General features: G+C 31.2%; 8 protein-coding genes, 1 non-coding gene and 2 pseudogenes across 11 annotated transcripts, besides 10 other annotated features; 3 read left to right on the top strand and 8 right to left on the bottom strand.

Annotated features, from left to right (window-relative positions):
- Positions 1-718: part of a mobile genetic element that runs on past the window's edge.
- Positions 719-825: 107 nt separating this feature from the next.
- Positions 826-968: a mobile genetic element.
- A 3-nt stretch (positions 969-971) lies between these two features.
- Positions 972-1,757: a terminal%2Cinverted (terminal inverted repeat of MuDRx-3_TV_TvPhantom-3 transposon ID:TVAGG3_0155480).
- Positions 972-3,317: a mobile genetic element.
- Positions 3,318-3,890: 573 nt separating this feature from the next.
- Positions 3,891-4,715: a terminal%2Cinverted (terminal inverted repeat of MuDRx-3N1_TV transposon ID:TVAGG3_0155490).
- Positions 3,891-4,843: a mobile genetic element.
- Positions 4,844-5,502: 659 nt separating this feature from the next.
- Positions 5,503-5,707: a terminal%2Cinverted (terminal inverted repeat of Maverick transposon ID:TVAGG3_0155500).
- Positions 5,503-9,221: a mobile genetic element.
- Positions 5,708-6,031, bottom strand: TVAGG3_0155510 (annotated as a pseudogene). The gene has a single exon. A coding segment is annotated over exon 1 (324 nt).
- Positions 6,477-6,721, bottom strand: TVAGG3_0155520 (annotated as a pseudogene). The gene has a single exon. A coding segment is annotated over exon 1 (245 nt).
- Positions 9,222-9,371: 150 nt separating the features above from the next.
- Positions 9,372-9,773, bottom strand: TVAGG3_0155530 (FMN binding; the record flags this gene model as incomplete). Its single annotated transcript, XM_051224793.1, has 1 exon — positions 9,372-9,773. The coding sequence occupies one exon, from the start codon at positions 9,771-9,773 to the stop codon at positions 9,372-9,374; it is 402 nt and encodes a 133-aa protein (XP_051109779.1).
- Positions 9,774-9,950: 177 nt separating this feature from the next.
- On the top strand, positions 9,951-10,021 carry TVAGG3_0155540. The gene has a single exon. It is a non-coding gene; the product is annotated as a tRNA-Gly (tRNA).
- Positions 10,022-10,395: 374 nt separating this feature from the next.
- Positions 10,396-11,768, bottom strand: TVAGG3_0155550 (WD40 repeat-like family; the record flags this gene model as incomplete). The annotated part of the gene is made up of 1 exon (XM_001330310.1): positions 10,543-11,667. The coding sequence occupies one exon, from the start codon at positions 11,665-11,667 to the stop codon at positions 10,543-10,545; it is 1,125 nt and encodes a 374-aa protein (XP_001330345.1).
- Positions 11,769-12,263: 495 nt separating this feature from the next.
- Positions 12,264-12,293: a terminal%2Cinverted (terminal inverted repeat of MuDR-3_TvMULE3 transposon ID:TVAGG3_0155560).
- Positions 12,264-13,165: a mobile genetic element.
- Positions 13,166-14,983: 1,818 nt separating this feature from the next.
- On the top strand, positions 14,984-16,029 carry TVAGG3_0155570 (transaldolase family; the record flags this gene model as incomplete). The annotated part of the gene is made up of 1 exon (XM_001330311.2): positions 15,024-15,971. The coding sequence occupies one exon, from the start codon at positions 15,024-15,026 to the stop codon at positions 15,969-15,971; it is 948 nt and encodes a 315-aa protein (XP_001330346.1).
- A 561-nt stretch (positions 16,030-16,590) lies between these two features.
- TVAGG3_0155580 (Ankyrin repeat family) lies at positions 16,591-16,836 on the bottom strand (the record flags this gene model as incomplete). Its single annotated transcript, XM_001330312.1, has 1 exon — positions 16,591-16,836. One exon carries the CDS (start codon positions 16,834-16,836, stop codon positions 16,591-16,593), a length of 246 nt encoding a protein of 81 aa, XP_001330347.1.
- A 280-nt stretch (positions 16,837-17,116) lies between these two features.
- Positions 17,117-17,884, bottom strand: TVAGG3_0155590 (proteasome regulatory particle assembly; the record flags this gene model as incomplete). Its single annotated transcript, XM_001330313.1, has 1 exon — positions 17,117-17,884. The coding sequence occupies one exon, from the start codon at positions 17,882-17,884 to the stop codon at positions 17,117-17,119; it is 768 nt and encodes a 255-aa protein (XP_001330348.1).
- Positions 17,885-18,615: 731 nt separating this feature from the next.
- On the bottom strand, positions 18,616-18,941 carry TVAGG3_0155600 (Chain c Uncharacterized Ribosomal Protein; the record flags this gene model as incomplete). Its single annotated transcript, XM_001330314.2, has 1 exon — positions 18,727-18,933. The coding sequence occupies one exon, from the start codon at positions 18,931-18,933 to the stop codon at positions 18,727-18,729; it is 207 nt and encodes a 68-aa protein (XP_001330349.1).
- Positions 18,942-20,526: 1,585 nt separating this feature from the next.
- Positions 20,527-20,841, top strand: TVAGG3_0155610 (Chain c Uncharacterized Ribosomal Protein; the record flags this gene model as incomplete). The annotated part of the gene is made up of 1 exon (XM_001330315.2): positions 20,535-20,741. One exon carries the CDS (start codon positions 20,535-20,537, stop codon positions 20,739-20,741), a length of 207 nt encoding a protein of 68 aa, XP_001330350.1.
- Positions 20,842-21,963: 1,122 nt separating this feature from the next.
- TVAGG3_0155620 (Chain Y Ribosomal Protein S24e) lies at positions 21,964-22,505 on the bottom strand (the record flags this gene model as incomplete). Its single annotated transcript, XM_001330316.2, has 1 exon — positions 22,063-22,485. The coding sequence occupies one exon, from the start codon at positions 22,483-22,485 to the stop codon at positions 22,063-22,065; it is 423 nt and encodes a 140-aa protein (XP_001330351.1).
- Between the last annotated feature and the right edge of the window lie 1,453 nt (positions 22,506-23,958).

Below are 23,958 nucleotides of genomic sequence, written 5' to 3' on the forward strand. Positions count from 1 at the left end.
TTAGATCCAATAGTAGATATCGAATGGTTTCCAGCTTTTTGGTTAAATATTTTCTTTTCGAGCTTCTCTTTAACTGTTGTATTAAGGTTGTAAATTTTTTGATGCTAGAAACTATGGAATCTTTCTTTGCTGCTGCATTTTTCTTGAGAGTTCTTGCAATTTCGAATAGATCTGCCATTGTATGAAATTGAAGCTTTTAAAATATCTTGAAAACAGAATAGGACTGCTTTTCCAAAGGAATGCTTACTTGTAAATCAGAGAGTTTCAAAATTGAGAGCAAGATTATCATACATAACTTTCGATTTTGCTGCGAAAAGGAAGACAAGTAATTAACAAAATCATTTACTGTTGTTCACAAAGAAGAAAACTTTGATAACAACTATAGATGATAAAATCAAGCTATCTTTTAATATTTTAAATTGATAAGACATTCAAAATATTTGAATGGTTTAAAATATTTTCTTTTAATTTCTATAAGATATTATCATGATTATATATAAAATTTAAATTTTATTCAAAAAGCAATATTTCAAACTTTTAATTTCAAAATCTTAATTCTGCAATAAAGTGTATTTAATTGTAGCAAATTTAATGATCCTTCGTCATGCTTAGCAATTTGGAACTCATAAATCAATGATTTCTTCAAGTAAAATTCTGCATTATTTCAAAAGTCAATAATTCTCTAGTAACTTTTCTTCAAACCCTAACCGATACATTAAGAAGTCTTCCAACAATATAGATATAGTTGTAGATTCCTATTATTCCTTTTAGATGTGTGAGATAATAACATTTTTATGCTGTCAGGAGCCTATGAGTGCCCATCCTTAAGACATCTTAGAAAAAAAAATTGTAATTTGACTATTTCAATATCATAAACACATTTCTATTGTTATAAAAGTCTTAAGTGCTTGTGATCAGACAAATCTGTTTTTTCAATAAGACATCTTAGAAACAAACTTACTTAATTTTTGGAGATATAAAAATTGCTCACATTTGCTCACATTTTGGCACTTTTTTGTACGTTTGTCAAAAAATTGTGAGGAAGATCTCACAAAAATAATCAAAATGTGAGCAAATTTTGAGAAGTGCTCACATTTTGACATACGATTATTTTCATACGTTTTTTTGATGAATTCTAATAAAACTTCATTACCACTTTCAGAACGAAGCGTAACTTTTCAGCACGTAACGCTCTATCATGTGTAGTGACATATTATTCAAAAAAACTCAGATTGCTTATCTTATAATAACAATTTCATTAGAAAAAATGCACGATTTCACGCTAAAACTTTGAAGCAATTCTTAAATTCGGATAAAAAATCGATATGTATTACACTTTAAACTTCAAAAAATGGTTCAAAATTTAGACTTAGTTTATCTTAACAATATAGCAGATTTTAAGCCGAACAAGTAGGAGTAATAGAAATAGCTCTTGAAAATATTACAATTAGTAATATGTAAGTCAAAGTTCGAGTATTCTAATAAATAAACGTTCCGGATTTTCTTTACTACAAGAATCAATACTTAATATATAGAAGCAACAGTAAAAACTTATTAGAGATTCAAAAAGAAAGTTGACTAAAGAGAATCTTTTTATATAAGTAATTTTATTTTTTTTGAAATACGCGATCGAATAAACATGTATTTTATTTTATTACTATAATAATACGTTTTTACATAGTAAGAAAGTTTAGAGACTGAAATGAAATTAAAAATTGAGAAAAAAATAAAGCTTTTCTATAAAAAATATTTAATATATAGTATAATGATATTACAATTTATTGATAGTTGTGTTAGAAAAAAGGTACATTCACTATTTTTGACAAAAATTTAAATTTTCATGGGGTTGTAAATCTTATAATAACTAGATGAATAAGGAATAAATCCCAGTATGATGTGCATCTTATATTATAAACACTATATGTAAGGCTGGTGATTCTATTAACACTTATGAAGATCTATAGTATTTGAGCAGATAAATTTGATAATTTCCAAAACTCTTATATTTCAAAATTAAAGTGTGCGAATGCAATTTAAATGAGAGCAAAAAGAGATTGATGCTGTTAAAACTATGTGTTAATTTTGCAATTATTTCGCATCACAAGAACTACCCAGTAAATTCGGCTATCTTTCTTTGCAATTATTCTCCATTATACATATAATTATAATGGTTAGGGTTTGAAGAAAAGTTACTAGAGAATTATGACTTTTGAAATAATGCAGAATTTTACTTGAAGAATCATTGATTTATGAAGTTCCAAATTGCTAAGCATGACGGAAGGATCATTAAATTTGCTACAATTAAATACACTTATTGCAGAATTAAGATTTTTGAAATTAAAAGTTTGAAATATTGCCTTTTTTGAATAAAAATTTAAATTTTATTATATAATCATGATAATATCTTATAGAAATTAAAAGAAAATATTTTAAACCATTCAAATATTTGAATGTCTTATCAATTTAAAATATTAAAAGATAGCTTGATTTATCATCATTAGTTGTTATCAAAGTTTCTCTTTTTGTATGAACAACAGTAAATGATTTGTTATTACTTGTCTTCCTTTTTCGCAGCAAAATCGAAAGTTATGATGATAATCTTGCTCTCAATTTTGAAACTCTCTGATTTACAAGTAAGCATTCCTTTGGAAAAGCAGTCCTATTCTGTTTTCAAGATATTTTAAAGCCTCAATTTCATACAATGCGCAGATCTATTCGAAATTGCAAGAACTCTCAAGAAAAATGCAGCAGCAAAGAAGATTCCATAGTTTCTAGCATCAAAAATTTACAACCTTAATACAACAGTTAAAGAGAAGCTCGAAAAGAAAATATTTAACCATAAAGCTGGAAACCATTCGATATCTACTATTGGATCTAATAAAAAGTTAATTATAACATATTTAACATGCTATTTGTTGACTTTGTTCCATTATATTACCATATATATCTTTTTGAAATCTAAAATATTTTTACAATTTTAACCATGTGTTGTTGAAACCATATATCAATCTTAGCTAAAGTATAGTTTATGAGTCTGTCACCATCTAACGTATGAATTTTCAAAAATGTCAAATATGTTCATTTTTTCTGTAGATTCAGCCATAATTTCATGTTGTTATACTATTCAACTATTATTTAATATTTTTATCGATTTAAATATATGATGAGATGCTTAGTTCTCCTGGAAATCGATTTTTAATCGCAATTTTAACTTTCCAAAAAAAATTCAAAAATAAAAATCCCTCTCAATTTTCTAAGTTTTATAACTCGCCAAATCTCTAGCCAAATTTTTTGGTCCGTATAAATATTGTTTGGCATATTAATGTTTTATCGGTACTATTGCATACTTAGAGATATATTGAAATGTGGGAATAAAGGGTATTCGGAAAAAGAACAGGATATTCATAATATTAATTTATATGATTTTAAATTTGAAATGATTTGAATAGTTAGATGTGTTTGTGAAGTTTGGTAATATGATACAGATTGATTCGTATAAGAATATAAGTGAATTTGTGATTTTTAAAAAGAAATTTTTAGTAAAGATATATTTGAATGGAGAAATATTTGAGAAGCATTGAAAATTTGAGAAGAAAATTGAAAAGGGTATAAAAATGAAAAAGTAAAAATTAATAACGTAATAACATGTTTTAATAAGTTTTAAATAAATTATAATATAAAATATATAATGATAAAATAAATTTGAATAAGGTTTTGAAAATAATTGAAAAGCAATTGAATAAATAATAAATGAAAAATATATTACAGTAGTATTCAGAAAAAATATATATGAAAAAAGTTAAAAAACATAAATGATGATGAAGAATAAATATAACTAGAAGGAAAGTTAAGATTTATTTAGTAAGGGAATGATAGAATAAACAAAAATTGAGATATAAAAATTGCTCACATTTGCTCACATTTTGGCACTTTTTTGTACGTTTGTCAAAAAATTGTGAGGAAGATCTCACAAAAAAATAATCAAAATGTGAGCAAATTTTGAGAAGTGCTCACATTTTGACATACGATTATTTTCATACGTTTTTTTGATGAATTCTAATAAAAACTTCATTACCACTTTCAGAACGAAGCGTAAATTTTCAGCACGTAACGCTCTATCATATGTGTAGTGACATATTATTCAAAAAAACTCAGATTGCTTATCTTATAATATACAATTTCATTAGAAAAAATGCACGATTTCACGCTAAAACTTTGAAGCAATTCTTAAATTCGGATAAAAAATCGATATGTATTACACTTTAAACTTCAAAAAATGGGTTCAAAATTTAGACTTAGTTTATCTTAACAATATAGCAGATTTTAAGCCGAACAAGTAGGAGTAATAGAAATAGCTCTTGAAAATAATTACAATTAGTAATATGTAAGTCAAAGTTCGAGTATTCTAATAAATAAACGTTCCGGATTTTCTTTACTACAAGAATCAATACTTAATATATAGAAGCAACAGTAAAAACTTATTAGAGATTCAAAAAGAAAGTTGACTAAAGAGAATCTTTTTATATAAGTAATTTTATTTTTTTTGAAATACGCGATCGAATAAACATGTATTTTATTTTATTACTTATATAATACGTTTTTACATAGTAAGAAAGTTTAGAGACTGAAATGAAATTAAAAATTGAGAAAAAAATAAAGCTTTTCTATAAAAAATCATATTAATATATAGTATAATGATATTACAATTTATTGATAGTTGTGTTAGAAAAAAGGTACATTCACTATTTTTGACAAAATTTTAAATTTTCATGGGGTTGTAAATCTTATAATAACTAGATGAATAAGGAATAAATCCCAGTATGATGTGCATCATTATATTAAATTTATCACGGGGGCTTTCCATATTTTCTTTATCGTCTTTTTTCCAAATTTTTCTTCCAAAAAACGCTATCTCAGAAAAAACCAGAATTTTCGAAAAAGTGACAGTAACTATTAAAGTTATTTTATTGCTAGATATATTTATAAAATATAAGGTAATATCATTAAACGCATATATTTTTAACAAAAATAATAAACTTTTTTTATAAAAAAATTCAAATTAATCGATAAATTTTATAAAAGATTTTTAAAATAAGATTGAGTAATAGGTGTGATTCTGTATAAAATATAATTTTATGTCAAAAAATTATATATTTTAGATGGACCACAAATGTGCTGTTATAAAGATATCGAAGCTTACTCAACACAACATGAAGCAGTTTCTAATACCGAATTTTACCAGTGGTGTTTTAGTCGCCTGCGCTCTCATAGGGGTGCTGATTTCAAAAACCATTACTTCAAATTATTCAACAATACTCAACGCAGCATGAAGCAGCTACTACTGCTGTATCTTACTGGTACCGTTTAAGTCTTCCTCCTTTGAATTTACATTCATTTGATGTATTATTTATTCAATTTTAGCCTTAATTATTTACAATTTTCACTTTTTTCATTTTTTAAATGAATCAATCTGTTCCTGCTCCCCTTGCTGATACAAAACAAAGTTAGTATCCCTAAGTCGTGTACGGAGGCACTGCGCGCCTCCTTACCCATTATATGTGAATTTGACACTTTACAAAACCGTTAACGTATATTTTACAACACAAACACAAACACCAACTTAACCTTAAATATTTATAAAGCCGCCAACCAATTCACCTCACTAACGTTTTCACAAACGACTTCACTACTGTAAAAATAAACGTTCTCATTTACAAAAGTATTGCAACTCTTCCCATTGCTGTGCTTCACACAATAGTTCATATTCTTCAGTATCGCTGCTGTCGCTCCAATCGTCAGAGTCAAAATCACTGTCATATTTATACCTGTAAGTTTTGACAAAGCTAATGAAACACGTTTACCGTTTTATCGTATGCTTGTATAAACTTTCCATTCTTCATTCCTTCATAAACGCTCAAACTAACTTTACCCTTTCTCCCTGTATCTGATAGAATGTATTTTCACGAGGAACGAAGAACAAATTCTTGAACTCATGACCGTTGTAGTTTGTTATCTCAATAGTTTTCGTCATTACATCCAAAATAAAAATAAAATTATATAAAAAAATAAACTTAAAATTAATGATATCACCACTCCCACACGTATGAAAACATAGCGCAAAAAATAAATTTAGGTGAAGTGGTGAATCTCACCTCTTTTTTCACTCTTTTTCACCTCATTGAATTCATTGCTTTATAACTCTCTTCTTTCTCCAACTCTTAACTTCTTCTAAGTTCAGCAATGTTGTCCTCATGAAGTTTAATCTTCCTTAAATACCTTCTCTATCTAATGGTTGCTTTATCTTTCTAAACTGAACTCTACCATCCTTCATAGTATGAACGTAAAAACCTTCTGGAACCGCTCCTGATTTAATGTATTCTACATAACCAAAAATTATTGTTTTTTTTCAATCATCATGACTTAGTCGTCATTTTACTCTAAATAAAATTTCAATAAAATAAAAACTACTTATTTTTTCAGTAAGGAAACGCAGGAGTTTTACGATTTATTTGAGGAGTAGGTTCTGGTTTAAATGTTGGAGTCGGTTTTGGAGTTGACTTTTGAACAGGAGTTTGTACTTTCATAGGTTCAGGAGTCATTGAAGGTGTTGTTTGTGAAGGCGTTGGTTTTGACGTTGGTTTTGGCGATGGTGTCGGAGTTTGTTCAAATTCAGCTACTTCAGTATTATTATAACATTTGCTTTATTTCTTTTCAACATCATTACTGCTCCTGCTGTAGCTAGAAACCTAGTGGGAGACCATATTTTATATAAGGACTTGACCAAATGCTATTTTTGACAGGAGCTGGTGGAACACCTAACCTTGGTGAGACTGCTCTTTGCCATTGTGCAGCTCGTAAAAAATATTCAATAAGGTGCTCCATAATCGTTTGGTAAAGTTTGTTTCATAGATGGTGAAGGTTCACGAGAGCTTGATGAAGAACTCATTTATAAGCTTTAAAAATAAACGTTCATCCTTTATTCCTCACTGTCGTCCGTGGCTAAGTTATAGTCGTCAAGTCTTATTATTGGTATGCGCTGACTGTCTACTTGTATTGCACAGAAGCAACAATCCTCACTGATGAATCACCAGAATATCTATGTCGCGCTACTCGCATACATAAACGACGTGACGGACATATCGCGAGAGATAAATATCAAGCATTGTCTACTTTATGCAAGCTCACGTCCACTTCAATAGCAGTGCTTAACAGACATTTCGTATGTTTATTGGAAGCGTAGACTGTGGTTTGACCGGGTTGACTGCAGAAGTCTAAAAGTGCACTCTCATCGACTCTCGCGTAATATACCAGTAGCACACTGAACGATCGATCAAAGATACGCGCCAAGCAACGATTAGCATGATCGAGACTCTCATCCTCGCAGTTTCAACGCGAGTCTGACCGATCACTCTTCCAACACGCAAATAGCTCGAGCTAGACGGTCCCAATCTTCTCCCTCATATACATCGACTATCACAACAGCGCGTGAGTGATCACGACTAGCACCAAGTCTCGCGTATCAGACTTAACGTAAAGATCTTCGACATATACTGATGCCTGCGCGGATGTAAGTAGACTAGTACAGAGAAAGCCCAAATCCAGCCGCGATATAGACTACGAAGACTAAAAGAATTCATACTCGAACGCGTGTAACCACTAACATCCATGAAATATACTGCTATCGCACTCTGCCACTGTGATACGCTGAAGGACAGTAATATATATCCTGCGTACTGCGAATATGCTATACCTCGTCCTCAATACGGCAAAGTACTGGAACTCACGATATATACAACGACTGAGTGCAGCGCTAGCTAGAACCGCCCGCTGTCTCATCTCATTCAGACATCTCTGAAACACTGAGCTAATAACAAGGTCGGTTGCATATTACTGGTTCTCCCTAAATAGTAATAGTAGTGCACCTCGAACTGACTCACTTTTACATTAATAGGCGTATAAGCTGCTGTAAATGTTGCACTTGAACTATCTGTATTCTTTGAGAAATGAACCATCCATAGGAATCCAATCCATAACTTTAACAGGAAAACATAAAGCCTCGTTGAGTAAATGTTCACAAGTTCGTATAAATGTTAGGGTCTAAAGAGAATGACTTTGGATGAATGAAACATTCATTAAAACCATCTTTGTCGAAATAGTTGCTGGTTACGTGTAATAGTAACTGTTTCCACTAGCTTCTACTGCCTTCGTTATTCATAGTGAATGGTTCATTCCATGGAACAAATTATTTGTCGTGGATTTGAATCTGAGACAATACAACTTTAAAGTTGGATTGAAAGCCATGATATACATTTACAGATATAGATGTGCATTGTAAGGCGTCGCTACTGAACTTTACTTTAAGCTGAATGTTTCCTGCAAAAGCTGGAATAAATCGAATAGCTTCTAATGGAAGGAATCTTCTAACAGGAATTCTTAAACGAAGCTTAAAATCAAATGATTTCCTGCTGTAATTGGCCACTAACAATTTGTCCTGTTCTGCATGTTCCCGAATGACTCCATACATCTTCATGTCAGTCTTTGAAAAACATCTACTTTCTTTATTTGTCGGTAGTTTGTGAGTTTGAAGTTATATATGCTTCTTCTCTTGCGTTGTCTTGAGAATATACGATACACCATTTGCAAGGATTTGATATCCAGCAACTGCATAGAAAGCGTCATCGAAACCAATCCAAAATCGTGGTGGGTTTGCTTTATTGGAACCTGAACCAATTTCTTTATCTTCAATTAAATTGACCTTCCATTTTATACGTAATGAATGTTTGTAAAGTCCAACATATTTTCACCAGGAGGTGAGAGATTGAATGTTACCATAGTGTTTATCTTAGCAGTTCCAGGTTGTGATGAAATCCTTTGCGTCAGAAATATTTTCTATTAGTGTCACCAATTTGAACTGCATTGTCTATGATATCGAAATATGAGCGAATCTGACTGAATATGCTCTGCTGGAGTTAAATTCGTTTAACTGTTCGTTCTGCATGTACTGTTTACCAGATAAATATCCTATTTACTTCATTATTCTCACTCTCTTCTTGGCAATTCGTTGTGGAAGTGTTTGTTCTTGACATTCTTCAATGAAACTGTACATTCTCTTTTGTCTCAACTTCTTTCACTGGCGGTCAGGGTTCTTTGAACTCGGTTTGTTTTTCAATGGAAATTCACGAAACTTTAGCAATAAGTGCTTGGTCTCGTATTTGAAATACCATTCTGCTTCTACTCTTCTTCTTGTCCCTCTTTGTCGCTCAGTTTTTGAACAGAAAGTTTTATGTGGGCTTCGTCGGACTATCCACCCTTGCAATGCACCATAATATGTGATCAGCATCTCTGCATTCAAGCTAAAAAACATCAGACGTTCACCTCCCGACTAAATTTGGTAAAAGTGGTGAGCAACCAATTGGTTCGCGGCCAATTAAAGTTGGATTGCATCTAATTCCACCATGACCGATTTGGAAGACGATTTTCGCTCCGTAACTATGAATTTTCTCGATTGTTGATTTCCAAGCTTCGGCATGTTGTTTTGATAATATACCTGCTTGACGAGGTGCTGCCTTGCCATGAGCAATTGGATACATGTATCCAGGAATGATCAAACCTGTTCCTCCTTTTGCAAGATTTACCATCATATCAAGGAGCTTCTTTGTTGGAAAACCATTATCATCACAAAGGCCCTCCCATGTTGGAGATCTCATGAAGCGGTTTTTCAAAAGCATTGGACCGCATTGAAGAGGAGTAAAGAGAACAGAATTTGCTCTCATTCAATTAGTTCTGATTGTTTTATTCAAATGTTGGTTAAAATCGTATATCTGATAGTTTAAATGATGTGTAAATTCATTAGCTGTTTGAATTTCAAACGAAATGGATTTCTGTATCACACATCAACTTTTTTGTGGAAATTCATTTCTAAAGTCATAATCAAACACTTTTAATGTATAGCACCGCTGGTCTAATGGTAGAATTTCACCTTGCCAAGGTGGGGGTCCGGGTTCGATTCCCGGGCGGTGCAATTATTTTTCAATTTATTTTTTCTAATCAGATGTATTATTGATTATCAATGAATGTTTGAGAAGAAAATTGAGTAGGAGTTATCCAATATGTTTTACTAGAATTTAGAGTTAAATAAAAAACAAATTCAAGAAGTAACTGACAAAAAAGTCGTTTGAGAGGAAAATTGAATATAAGTTATCCATTATGTTTTACAAGAATTTAGAGTTAAATAAAAAACAAATTTAAATTATCTATACTATGATTATTTTTGATTCAAATGCTGTTCGGCATTAGAAGCAAAAATAATCATAATCAAGATAATTCCAATTTTATATACTTTTTGGGCGCTAAAGCGGCCGTAAAAAAAGTATACAAAAGTGTTAATTTGACAAACAAAAAGTCGTATGATAGGAAAATTGAATACTTTTTGACCAAAAATGTCAAAAACTTTGAAAGGGGAAAAAATGTGTCAAAATGAGTCTCGGAAAGTACTCACCTTATATTACTAGAATTTAGAGTTAAATATAAAAACAGATTTATTTATTGGCCTGGCTGAATCACGTAAACATGTCCTCCCTTTGTAAGAACATAAAAAACAGATCCGAAGTGAATCATTCCAATTGGTGGCTTATCGAGTACTGTTACAGTTTTAGGGAACAAAAGGGACTCTAAGAATATAAGTTTGAGTTCAGTTGATTGACGATTTCCAAGTAATAATAATTCAGGTGGTTTCATGCAAGCAATTGGATTTGTTCCGATATCAATAGCATTAAATGTCTTAATTATATGCTTTCCATCCCATACAAGTAAAGAATCTGTGATAGATGCAAATGTTGTTCCTTTAATTGAAAGTAATTGTAATAAAAACTTTCCTATTTGTAGCTTTTCGAGTTCTTTTTGACATAGTTTATTGTGTTTAGTAACAATTCCTGTTCTCCCGGCAATATAAATATCAGTCCCGTCATCAATGATAGAAGCAATTGCAAGTCTATGTCCTGCGTATATCATTAGTCTTTCTAGCGTATTTGCATTCCATAAAACGACTAAACCGTTCGTGGCCCCAACAATAACCACTTCTTGGAATTGGTGAATAGCTGAAATAGAATGAGTAATGTAATTGAGCTGTTTAAATGTTTTGAGGTCATCTGAAACCATTAATACCATGCCATTAAAGAAGCCAACAAGTAATTGTTGCGTATATACAAAACAAGTAATTTTTCCGAATTGGCTATAGGAATCGTAATATCTATGGTCTGTTTGATGTACAAGACTGTAATTTGTTTGATCATAAGCTGAAATAACACCATCAATTTGAGCGATATAAATGTATTTTGCAGAACAAGCAATATGGCTTGCTCCTGGAGTGCAAATAACTTGTTTAGAATGAATGTTAAATGCATGCATTGCGATTGTTTCAAGTTGATTGATTTTTAACTGTAATTTGTCTAATTCCTGATTAATGGAGTTACTAAATGATTCTATTGAGTCAAAAATAGAAGCAGCAATAGCTCGAAACTCTTCATGTGCTATGAAATTCTCTCTTTGAAAATTAGATAATTCTTGAGTGCATTCTTCTTCTAGTTTCCCTAACTGTTTGAATGACTCTCTGAGCATTAAAATATCTTCTTTCTCTTTTTGAACCTTGAATAATTGAAGTTGATCCATTTCTCGTTATTCGAGAAAAGTGACAATTATTATATTTTTTTACTGTGAGAAAAATGATATTTCTCATGCGGAATATATAGAATTACCAACATCAAAGGCCTTTTAACTCGCTATAATGGTCTGATTCTTGAAGTACGAAGTATTCTGTGCATCAGTACTTTTAAAATTATTCCATTGTAAATGTGTATCAAAATAACATCGCAATGTTTCAATCTTTGATGAACAGTCAAATATAAAATAGTATTATTGCGCTGAACATATGCCTCTGATAAATCATATACAATTTTCTCTGAAAAAATGGGTAGGTCACTTCATTTTGTCTGTTTAAATAAGAGTGCCTACAATAAAGTATGCTATCCATATAGGAGAGAATAAATAAACATTTTACATTTTTAATAATTATATTATCTGCTAAACTCGATTTTATTGGGATATACTTAGATCTTAGTCTAGATTTAAGAACTTTATAAAAGGGATTGGAACTCTCTGGGAAATGATTGATGTTCAACACTTGGAAGAATACTGTTTCTCTTAAAATTAAGAGAACCTTTGCCTGAATGATTTATGAGTTAAGCTATGTATCACCCATTTCCAACGGCAAACCCAAATTTTAGCTAAAAGTGACAGGGAAAAAAAACGTTTAGTATTAAAAAAAAAGACCGATGAGAGCTTCGTTCGAAATATAGAGGGAACTGAGAATGCGCAACCATTCTCAGGGAATATTGGATGCTATTCCCGTTCCCTCTGTATGGAAAATTGAGGTTTTCAAAGGGAGTTAAAATAATATCAAATTTATACTAATTTACTTCAAAATACAAAAGTATTTGACAGCTAAAATTAGTTACTTTAGCAAGCCTATCAATACCCTTTTACGATTATTGTTACTTTTTCGAAATAAAAGTAAAAACAAATTTATACTAATTTACTTCAAAATACAAAAGTATTTGACAGCTAAAATTAGTTACTTTAGCAAGCCTATCAATACCCTTTTACGATTATTGCTACTTTTTCGAAATAAAAGTAAAAACAAATTTATACTAATTTACTTCAAAATACAAAAGTATTTGACAGCTAAAATTAGTTACTTTAGCAAGCCTATCAATACCCTTTTACGATTATTGCTACTTTTTCGAAATAAAATAAATTTATTATCAAAAACCTTTTTTTTCTTAGTAAAAATAAACGAAATTTTTTACCTTATGAACTTTTGATGGAAATATGCAAATTTAAAATAATAAAGAAAGCCGCGAGCGAAGCGATCGGCTTAGTTCGAAGATTTTGATTCAAATCTTTGCTGATCTGTAATTCGCGGAAGCCGCGAGCGAATCGAGCGGCTTAGGTCTAAGATTTTGATTCAAATCTTTGCTTATATTCCTTAAATTCTTTATGAAACTCGCAACAGTTCCATAAAAAATTTTAAATTCTAAACTGTCGAAATTACCGATCGGTAATCACACCCTTCACGGGTGTGTCATTTTTTACAGGCGTGTCACTTTTATAGCATATTTGTTTTTGGATGTTTTGCGAAACCAAAAAAAAAACTATGATATACAATGTGTGTGTAAAGAAAATACTTTATTTACTAGTTAAAAAATCATTTGGTATTGATCAAGTTTTTTTTTCTGGATAAGATATTATATGGATAATTGGATAGAAAATACAATTATATAATCTTGTACCTGGTTTAATTAAGCTAATTGTCATCAGAAACTTGTAATTTTTATGAATTTCAGATTTTCTTTTCATTACTGCTTTTCTTAATAGGTCAAGTTCTTATTTACGTTATAAAGTATGATATTTACAAATATCAAGTTATCATGTTTTTTGAGAAATTATGAGAAACAAACAAAAATGAAAAAGATAGGAATAGCAATGAATAGTGATGTGGGTATAGAAAATGTAAGAGATATGAATGCAAAGCAATCAGTATTTAGGATATTGACCATAGATTTCGAAAAAAAAATGCTGCATATTGAGCGAAAACTATGATTATATTATAGGCTGTCATTTAAAGCATAATGAAACTATTCCCTTTTCATTTTAATCGAATAAGATAGTAAAGATTTTTGAATTAGCTAGAAACTGATGAGATGTTTTCACAAATCAGATTTTTAATCTCTATAATGCATAATTCACTCAATATCTCAATTTTGATATTGCGAGATATTTTTGCTATCGGTTTCGCAATTTTGACACAATAGCAAGAGGGTTCTATAAGCATTATTATCAACGTAGAATCTGAATATCATATCAGAAAATGTCGCAAATCTGACATTTACCCGACCAAATAGCAAAAATAATTGAATACTTTTCGCAAAAACTTTAAAAATCGATAAAAATATGAAATATAGATATTAAAGAGACTTTTTATATAATATTCATAAAGATTTTCCAAAAATATGATACCGCAAAATTAAAAAAGTGACGTCTTGAGTGGAGTCAAAGGTCGAAATTGCTAGCTAAATGTTTTTTTAGCGAAATTGCGTATTGTACGTTTTTTTCGCAAAACGAAACCCTTAGAATGTGAGATTTGATAAAGTAATAAATTGTAAAAACAGTAAATTACCTAATGTGAGATTTTTTTGTGAAATTTGGTCAAATAAAATTTCTGAACTGTTCAAAATTGAAGCTTCAACACTTGAATTTTAAATAAGCTTAATGGACACAATGAATGAGGAATAAACGCAATCTTTTGAAATAATGATGTTTTAGTTATATGATTTAAAGTATGTGTTTATGCATCTCAACTAACAATTCTTGTATTATTATTTTTAACAATATTCAATATAAAATAAAAATATTGTACTGTTGTCATGTACAACTTAGGTTTAATCGAATCTATGTTCATCAAATATGTTTCCTAAGCATGATTCATCCTTAATGATCGCATCACCAATTATACAATATTACAATATAGATTAAATGTGTATACACCGATCATCAAAATTTGAGTATTGTATCAAATTGGGTCAGGTTGTTTCAACCAAGATTCTGTTTGAATTCGCTTGCTCCACATATCTCTAGACCATATAAGCGACATGTATTTTAATAGTCAACATAATTCAAGCTTGGAACAGTCAACATCTGATTATCTCCGTTCAGCCGATCTATATATTCATGTTAACGTATATAGGATAGGCAGTATAGAAACAACGCAGATTATTTGTAAAATGCAATCTTCCTGATATCGATTAAGATTCATTTTTGAATGGATATTTCAAATTTGAAAGAAAACTTTTACACATCATTATTTTTATCCATTTTAACTTCATTAACAAATAATCGTGATTTTGGATGTTATGAAATTTTTGGAAAAAGTGTCGATGAAAACGATCAATTTGAGTTCACTTTAAAGAATGTCGCAGTTAGATGCCCTTCGTTCCATGACCGTTGTCGTTGCCGACACAGGCGATATCGAAGCTATCAAGAAATACCAACCACAGGATGCTACAACAAACCCATCTCTCGTTTTGAACGCTTCCAAGCTTCCACAGTACGAATCCCTCATTGAAAACGCTATCCAATACGCTAAGTCAAAGAGTGACGACAAGAAGCAACAGCTTATCGATGCTGAAGACAAGCTCGCTGTCAACATCGGTCTCGAAATCCTCAAGATTGTCCCAGGCAGAATCTCTACAGAAGTTGATGCTCGCCTTTCTTACGATACACAGAAGACAATCGAGCGCGCACGCAAGATCATCGGTCTTTATCACGAAGCCGGAATCAAGAATGATCGCATTCTCATCAAGATTGCATCAACATGGCAAGGAATCCGCGCTGCTGAAGTCCTTGAGAAGGAAGGAATCAACTGCAACCTCACATTGCTCTTCTCCCAGGCTCAAGCACGTGCATGCGCTGAAGCAGGTGCTTATCTCATCTCCCCATTCGTTGGCCGTATCTTAGATTGGTACAAGGCTGCCGGCCAAGTCCCAGCCACACACGCAGAAGACCCAGGTGTCAAGTCTGTCACAAAGATTTACAATTACTACAAGCAATACGGCTACAAGACAGTTGTTATGGGTGCATCATTCCGTAACACAGGCGAAATCACAGAACTCGCTGGCTGCGACCGCCTTACAATCTCTCCAGCCCTTCTTAAGGAACTCCAGGAGTCAAATGCAGAACTTCCACGCAAGCTCGAGTACAAGGGTGAGATCCTTCCACGTCCAGAACCAATGACAGAGGCTGAATTCCTTTGGGAACATAACATGGATGCAATGGCTGTTGAGAAACTCGCTCAAGGCATTTGTAACTTCGCAGCTGACACTGAGAAGTTAGAGGCTATGCTCTTATCCAAGTTATAAATTCATTATTTTGCATTAAAAATAACAATTTTTTCTTTTAAAAAAAAATTGAATAAATAAATGTTATTCTCTCAATTTTTTGAATACCAAGCATATTATCCCAGTTTTCTATTGTATAAAGTTTGCAGGAATCGATGAGCGCTTAATTTAAATGGTATATATGAACGCTGCCCGAACCATATGGCACCCCTGCATGGACAGGACTATGATAAAAAGTTATATTTTATTTCGAATTGTCTCTCGGATTTCTTGTGCGGTTTGAACCCAGTGAACAAGAGTCACTTTTTACATCCGACAGCCCTTGTATTGGATAAAGTTGATGTTTTTTGTGGTGAATAAGATTTTATAAATCAATATAGATCATTTACTTTTTTGCAATTGCAGTAAAGATATATTGATTTTATGAGAACATGCCAAATTGATGTATGCGTACCCTTAAGGATGCTTAAATTTTATAATTGAAATATCGATATTTTTTTATTCAAAAATTTCTAATTATGAATATGATGAAGTAGATGATGATAAATATGATACAGCCGTCCGTTTAAAGTGTAATTTTCTTCTTCTCGTACTCTTTTAATTTTCTTCACAATACATCATCTTCTCCTTTTTGTTCCACTTATTTTTCCTTTGCACCGTGTGAAATAAGGATTTTTACTATATCATTTTTATGATAAAATTGTGCAAATGAAAGAACAGTTTCCTTTTGGCGTGTTGTTGCATTAATATCCGCACCATGTGAAATAAGGAATTCTACCATATCTAGACTTTTTCCTGCTGCATAATGAAGTGGAGTTTTTCCATGTTTACCTTTTGCATTGATGTCTAAACCATGCGAAATCAAAAGCTCGGCTATTTCTTTCATTTTATGTGCTGCAGCCAAATGAAGAGCTCCTTCATTAAAAGAATCCGTTATTGTGATATTGGCTCCACTTTCGATGGCGCATATAATAGTTTTTGGAATTTTATAATTATAAATTGCATGTAAAATATCAAATTTTTTGACTGCACTTTGCTTGAATTTTTTAAATATATATACAAGTAAATCATCATTATTGAATCTGATTTGATGATTATTAAAAGAAGATATTTGTCCCGAATCAATTGCTATCAAAAATGCTTCAAGATTATGATATTTTACGACATTATTGACAATATAACAAATATTTTGATGGAGGAAAGTTGTTATTTAAATAGTTGAAGAAATCGATGTTGTGTGATACAATTGCATATTCAACACATTCACGAATATTTGAAGAATCTATTAAAGGTAATGATTCATGTATAATCTGTGGATTTCCACCTAAGAATGATAATGCAATCGAATAATCAGAAGGTTCAAAATTATGGTTCTGTATTAAATATAAATAACATTTTTCTGAACCATAATAAGAGCAAACTTCCAAAAGATTGTATTGCATATCACTGTTAAATAAATCTTTGTTCATTTTGATATTGATGTCAAAACCTGGCTGATTGACTATATATATCATTGTTTCAAGATCATCATTCATGATTGAATTAAATAATGATTTTGGTTTCAAAAGTTCGTAGTAGTCTCTATGAGAACTGTCTGTTTTTTGCTTGTTATTTTCGAATGCAGAGATAACATCTTTGATTTTATCTACAGAGTGAGTTTTTTTATTTTTAAGACTATTAATCAAGTCATAAAGTTTTACATATGCCTTCATGTAACGGTCCCTTAAATAAGTACATCTAAACAATGTGTTTAAAATCATCGATGTTTTTAAATGATATTTATTAATTAAAATTTCTTTAACTTTGATAAAAGTGCTTTCAATCTTGTCATTTGTGAGTTTATATATACTTCTCATTGCATCAATATAATCAGCATATATTCTAATTAAATCAGCACCTGTTAATTCCTGTGCAATATCTTGATCCATTGTCATAACAAATTTTTTAGGAATAAAAAATCCAACATTTAATATATAATTTATTATATTAATATAAAAATCTGGGTGATAATTTCCATTTTCTGAGATGTATCTCAATATTTGCATTATTGCTCATATGAGTTCATATTGCTAGAGAATATTTTCTTATATGCTATGTAAATGAGTATATTAAATGCAATAAATAGACGTCCCCTACTCCTTAATAGCTTCTGGAATTACAGGTTTATATTATAACGTTTCCAAATTGGGAGGGTCCAAATTGGGTTTTGAGGGAATTTGTAAATTCTATCGTACTCATTTGTGGGAACTGGAGGTTTTTAACATTGAAATATTTTTGCCATTGTGTCAAAAATAAAGTAGCAGACAACCAAAACGGATCAAAAAGATTTTATTGTTTTTGTGTACATTATAAAATCTATCATTAGATCGGCATCTGAACCCGTGCGCATTTTTTGAATCCGTAATATTTTTTTAAAATATCAGTTGTTGAGATATTTTTCTAAACGTATTAAGTCAGAAAAATGAGAGTGTATTATATTTTTTAAAAGAATAGAAAGCAGATGTTAATATATAATCACAAAATATAAATTTGCTCAGAAATTACACGAAACTCAATATTGCTATAATAAAAATAAATATTCAAGAGAAGAAAATAATATAGAAGAAAAAGAATATGAAGATGATGACAAAAAAAAAAGAATTATTGGTGATTGTCATCATGCGTATAGTAGTTATGAGTGGAATTATTTATATGATTTTGAAATTGGGTGTTTTTAAAAATTTGAAGATTAGTAATAATATTTATCAGGTTTTTGTAAGTGTATTTTTAGAATAATTTATCTAAGACGGCGGGCTTCACGCTCTGTTTCGAGAAGTGAAAGGATGTCGCCCTCGCGAACTGCACCCTTAACGTTGCGAACAAGGGAGCGGTTGGAGTCATCAAGGAATTCGACACGAACTTGTGTAACACCACCACGTGAGCCTGTGCGGCCGATGACCTGCTTGACAACAGCTAACTTAACCTGCTCCTGGGTTGATTCCATTAGAAAAGGCCATGCTTGTCAAAACCGCAAATTTTCGACCACAATTTTTCCTAAAAATTACATCGAAGAAAGACACACTGATAACCAAATATCTTTATTTTACCTTATACATGGCACGATGGGCGCTACTTTTTTGGCGCCAGCGGCGCCGCCCGCGCCTCCGGTGGCTCCCACTGTTGGGGAGGAGACGATAGAAAAAGATATAAATTTTACTAAAAAAAATTGAATTTTGGAAATTCTTTTGATTTTTTTGAATGATTTACGAAGAGATTGAACACATTTTGTACTATGAAATATCGTTATTAATAAATTTACTCCTTAAACATCTATTAAAATCGCAATTTTGAATATTTTTATGATTTTTTTTGACCCGATCACTTGCGCCCGCGCCCACTGGGAGGGGCGCTAGTAAAGTATTCAAAAATCAATGTAAACATTTCATATATCTTGTAGCGTTCAAGTTCAAGTGATGAAAGTGCATAAGAAAGCTCCTTAATCATACCGATAGAAACAGCATTAGGGGCGCCAAATGGCGCTCGGTGATGTTTCCCATAAAAGCTTAATTTCAGGTATCCATAATCATAACCTGTCAGACGCAATAATTCATTAGCACACAATCATCGTTTCTCAATCAAGAAACGAAACGCACGATTGATTATGCTGGCCATTAAATTTTGATATCAAATAATTTACTACTTCAAGAAAAATTAAAGACTATCATCAACCAAAGCTTAAAATTCTCAGTGTTTACAACTCTCATACTTCGAATATGCATATTTCCAAAATAGCATGAAAATTTTTTTCATTTGAGCTCATTTTCTTTTGTTCTATTAACTAATACATGCAGTACAAGCTTGTTATACGTATACTTAATAAGTAAGGTCTTAAGGGAAATAATAAAAAAGAATTTTGCTATTAATTATATTAAACAATATTTATTTGTAATTTCGTGATAATTATATTTCTTATTACAAAGTAAAGGTATTTGATATAATGTTTGCCTTACAAAAATGTTTCCTTTGTCTTGCCACCATAGGTATTCTATTTTGTCACTTTTTGCGCCCGCCGTGCCATATATATTTTACCTTATTAAAATTAATTTGAACAAATTTTAAATTTGATATTTTTTATTCTTCAACCCATTCCTACTTTTGAATGACAGAAGGAATATTCAAACACTCCAATCTGGCCTGTATAGTGCTAATGTCAGTAGGACGCATCCTTTGTGTTATATCAACTATTAATTAGGAGATTTAAAGCTCCTGATGTAGCCATTATTCTTATAAATTTATCAAGCTCTAATTACATGCTAAACTCTGGCTTTGTAATGACTATTGAAAGGAAAATGAAATGTTATATAATTTATAAAAGAATAACATGATAGCACTAATGCTACGCGTATCAAATCGGGATGTTTGAATAGTGATCCTTTATTAAAAGAGAAAAATGATAGATTAAAAAATCATGTGATAAAGCTTTTCAAATTAATTTTAATAAGGTAAAATAAAGATATTTGGTTATCAGTGTGTCTTTCTTCGATGTAATTTTTAGGAAAAATTGTGGTCGAAAATTTGCGGTTTTGACAAGCATGGCCTTTTCTAATGGAATCAACCCAGGAGCAGGTTAAGTTAGCTGTTGTCAAGCAGGTCATCGGCCGCACAGGCTCACGTGGTGGTGTTACACAAGTTCGTGTCGAATTCCTTGATGACTCCAACCGCTCCCTTGTTCGCAACGTTAAGGGTGCAGTTCGCGAGGGCGACATCCTTTCACTTCTCGAAACAGAGCGTGAAGCCCGCCGTCTTAGATAAATTATTCTAAAAATACACTTACAAAAACCTGATAAATATTATTACTAATCTTCAAATTTTTAAAAACACCATAACTTTTTTTTCTAAAATCTTTTTCTTCAATCTTACAATTGAACAACATTATATGATTTGAGCTATTAAAGCCCAATTTGGCGTAAATAATTTTGGAAATTATAATTATGAACAATAAGTCAAATTTTTTGCGCCAACAAGATAAACCTGTCTATGAGTAGCTTTGTGTCTATGTATTTGGCAAGCTTGTATTTCGACGATATTAGTTATTTGGTCGGACTGAAAAGAATCAAAACAAAGTCTAATGAACTAGAAAATTTGTGTGTAAATTTGATGTAAATTCATTATCCAAAGAGCATGTTCTAATAAACTTAAAAGATCCTCTCCAAACACAGGTGTACGTTTAGAATTAATGATTGATCCCAAAGTTGATTCTCAAATCCGAGCTTTAAAAACAGAACTCAGAAATATGAAATATTCTGGTAGATGGAATCAAGAACTCCTTCAAAATGGTGATCCGTCTATATATTTGCCAATAATGCATTTTCTAATTCTCGAATTTAATCAAAACTTAGTTTCTAAGATAGCAGAAAAGGGATATGCTATGCAAACAGCAACTGATCAAGAATTTATTACGAATTCAATGAAAATATTAAAAGGAGAATGCAACTTTTCAACAAAATTATCAGTCATAAACTTTTTCAAACCAAAATTTGCACTTCAAAAAACGGAATTTTTACTTAATGCAGCAAAAGCTGTTCGAAGTTATGGTACAAAATTCTAAATATTCTCAAACGAATGCGATTCACTTATAACATATTCAATCATCGATATATTGGATTTAACAGTTTCAAAGATAGCAAAATTGTAAAAACTTTGATATAACCATTCTAGTTGCTTACGTAGTAATTACTAAGAACTAGACATTTATAATACTAAACATTTTTCTATTCGAAATATGATCTATGATTTTATAATGTTTATTCTAATCTCTAATAAATTATCATAATTCATATTAGAGTAACAATAACTATTGTTAATTGCAGGGCATAAATTGCCATATTAAATACATTTGGAAAAACTTTCAAAATAGATAAAAATTATGAAAAAAAATATTATTGAGAAGTAATATAGATATAGGTGAAGTTTGTAGTAAGAAAAAAGAGAGTAGTTTGTAAGATTTCATAGAAAAGATTTCGTGTAATAGTTCGTTCGTTTGTTTGTTTGATTTATAAGGAAGTAGTTAAAATATGGCCTTTTACTCAAGAAAGGATGAGTGTATTGACATTGTAATCTATATTTATCAAATTTAATGTGAGCCAAGTTCCTCCTTGCGCTGCTGGCGGCGGATCTTGTGTGCTTCGGCACGCTTGCCGGAGCCCCAGACCTTAACTTTTTGGCGGCGAGCGTTCTTACGCATACGACGAGTAACTTTGCCCTTCTCGGCAAGACCGGCCTTGATCAGGCGGTGCTTTGGTTCAGTCTTCTTAAGGGCATCAAGGCTATCGTAAACAAAGCCAAAGCCGGTTGTGTGGCCACCACCAAACTTTGTCTCAAGACCAAAAATGACAACAAGGTCTTTGTTGGCCTTAAGGCGGGATGCAACTTCATCCTTGATCTCGTCGCGTGTTGGAGCTTTAGCACCAAGATGCTGCATATCAATAACAAACTGCTTGCGGTCAAGAAGCTTGTTGACAATGTACTTGCGGATGTGGACACTGACCTTTGACATTTCCAAAAGGCCAACCCAAACCTCCAGACGATAAAAATTTACAAATGAGATCTTCAATAAATACTGAAAAACGAACCTAAAAAATGCATACAACAAAGACACACAATACAAAACCATTATGAAACATCAATAAAATATACTTTCAGATTTGGTTTGATTTTTCAAAAATCAAATTAAACACAAACAAGTCTAATCCATAGGTAGGTTTAAGATAGATAATGTCACTCGATTAGAGTGCGGTCTGATAAATAATGACTCCTCTTCAATTATTTGATCAAGTTCCTGTTTTGTGAAAATGCTATTGTTCACTACGTATTACTTGAGTTTCTATGGAATTGCTAAATGAAAAATAAAATAATTTGAACATCAATCCAAGTATTGGTGATATAAAATATATATTTATATTGTAAATATTTATTTTGCCAGTTCATCCGTTTTATGAACATAAAGTTTATATAGTATTCAGGCATAAAGATTGAGCGAAGTTTTCGAACGAGATATTTTTCATTAAGAATCATTATTGACTGGAGAAATATGTATGCAATATCATTCTTATAGAGGATCATTGCAATATTATGACTAGGAATTCAAATTCAAAAGTCTGATGATTGAAAATTTTGATATTATGATAAATTATGATGAAAATAATTTAATAAGATAAGCATTATCAATTACAACACTCATCCATATTCTCAAAAAAACGAATATTCCTTTTTTGAACCAAAAAATTATGTTTTTCCTTATGAAAAATAGTTTTTTCTTGTTATTTCTTTCATAGGCTTCTGCAAAATGACACAATTTTTGATACTTTGTGCCAGCCAGTGGCTTTTTCGAATTTTTTTTAAAAAAATCGTGCCTCGTGCAGTGGAAAGGGTGGAGCCCTTCGGGCTCCACCCTTTCCACTGCACGAGGCAAATGCGCCCAAATATTAAATATGCTCATTATTATTTTTTCCTCTTTTCCCTCCTTTTTCCCTTTTTCTCTTTCTTTCTTCTTTTCTTCTCTTTCTCCTCTTCTTTTTCCTTTTTTCATGTAAATTGGACAATATTTTTTCTAAAATGAGAAACAAGAACTTTTAATAATTCAATATTCATATATAACTGAATAAAAAGAAAATGATTTTACTAAATTTTTAAAGAAATCAATAAAAATATAAAATTCAATTTTTATAAAAAACATAGTTAAGGCGAGTTCCAAGGGAACTATAAGAGTAAAGTCAAAATTATTTACTAATAAAGTGAATAATCCGATGTTAACACATTATATCTTTGAAAATTCAGGTTTTTAATTTCTATTGGAAAATTACAAAAAGTGAGATGCGCGAGAATCGAACTGTTAATTTCGAATCATTAGTATTAATTTTTATGTGGATTTTAAGCAAGGTATCATATATATGAGAAGAGTGTATATAGTTTAGCTGATTTTAAATTTTACAAAAAAATTGAGAGTATGTACGTTTATGGAATCAAAAGT

This window comes from Trichomonas vaginalis, chromosome IV, assembly GCF_026262505.1.
Source record: "Trichomonas vaginalis G3 chromosome IV, whole genome shotgun sequence".
Taxonomy (NCBI): Eukaryota; Parabasalia; order Trichomonadida; family Trichomonadidae; genus Trichomonas; species Trichomonas vaginalis.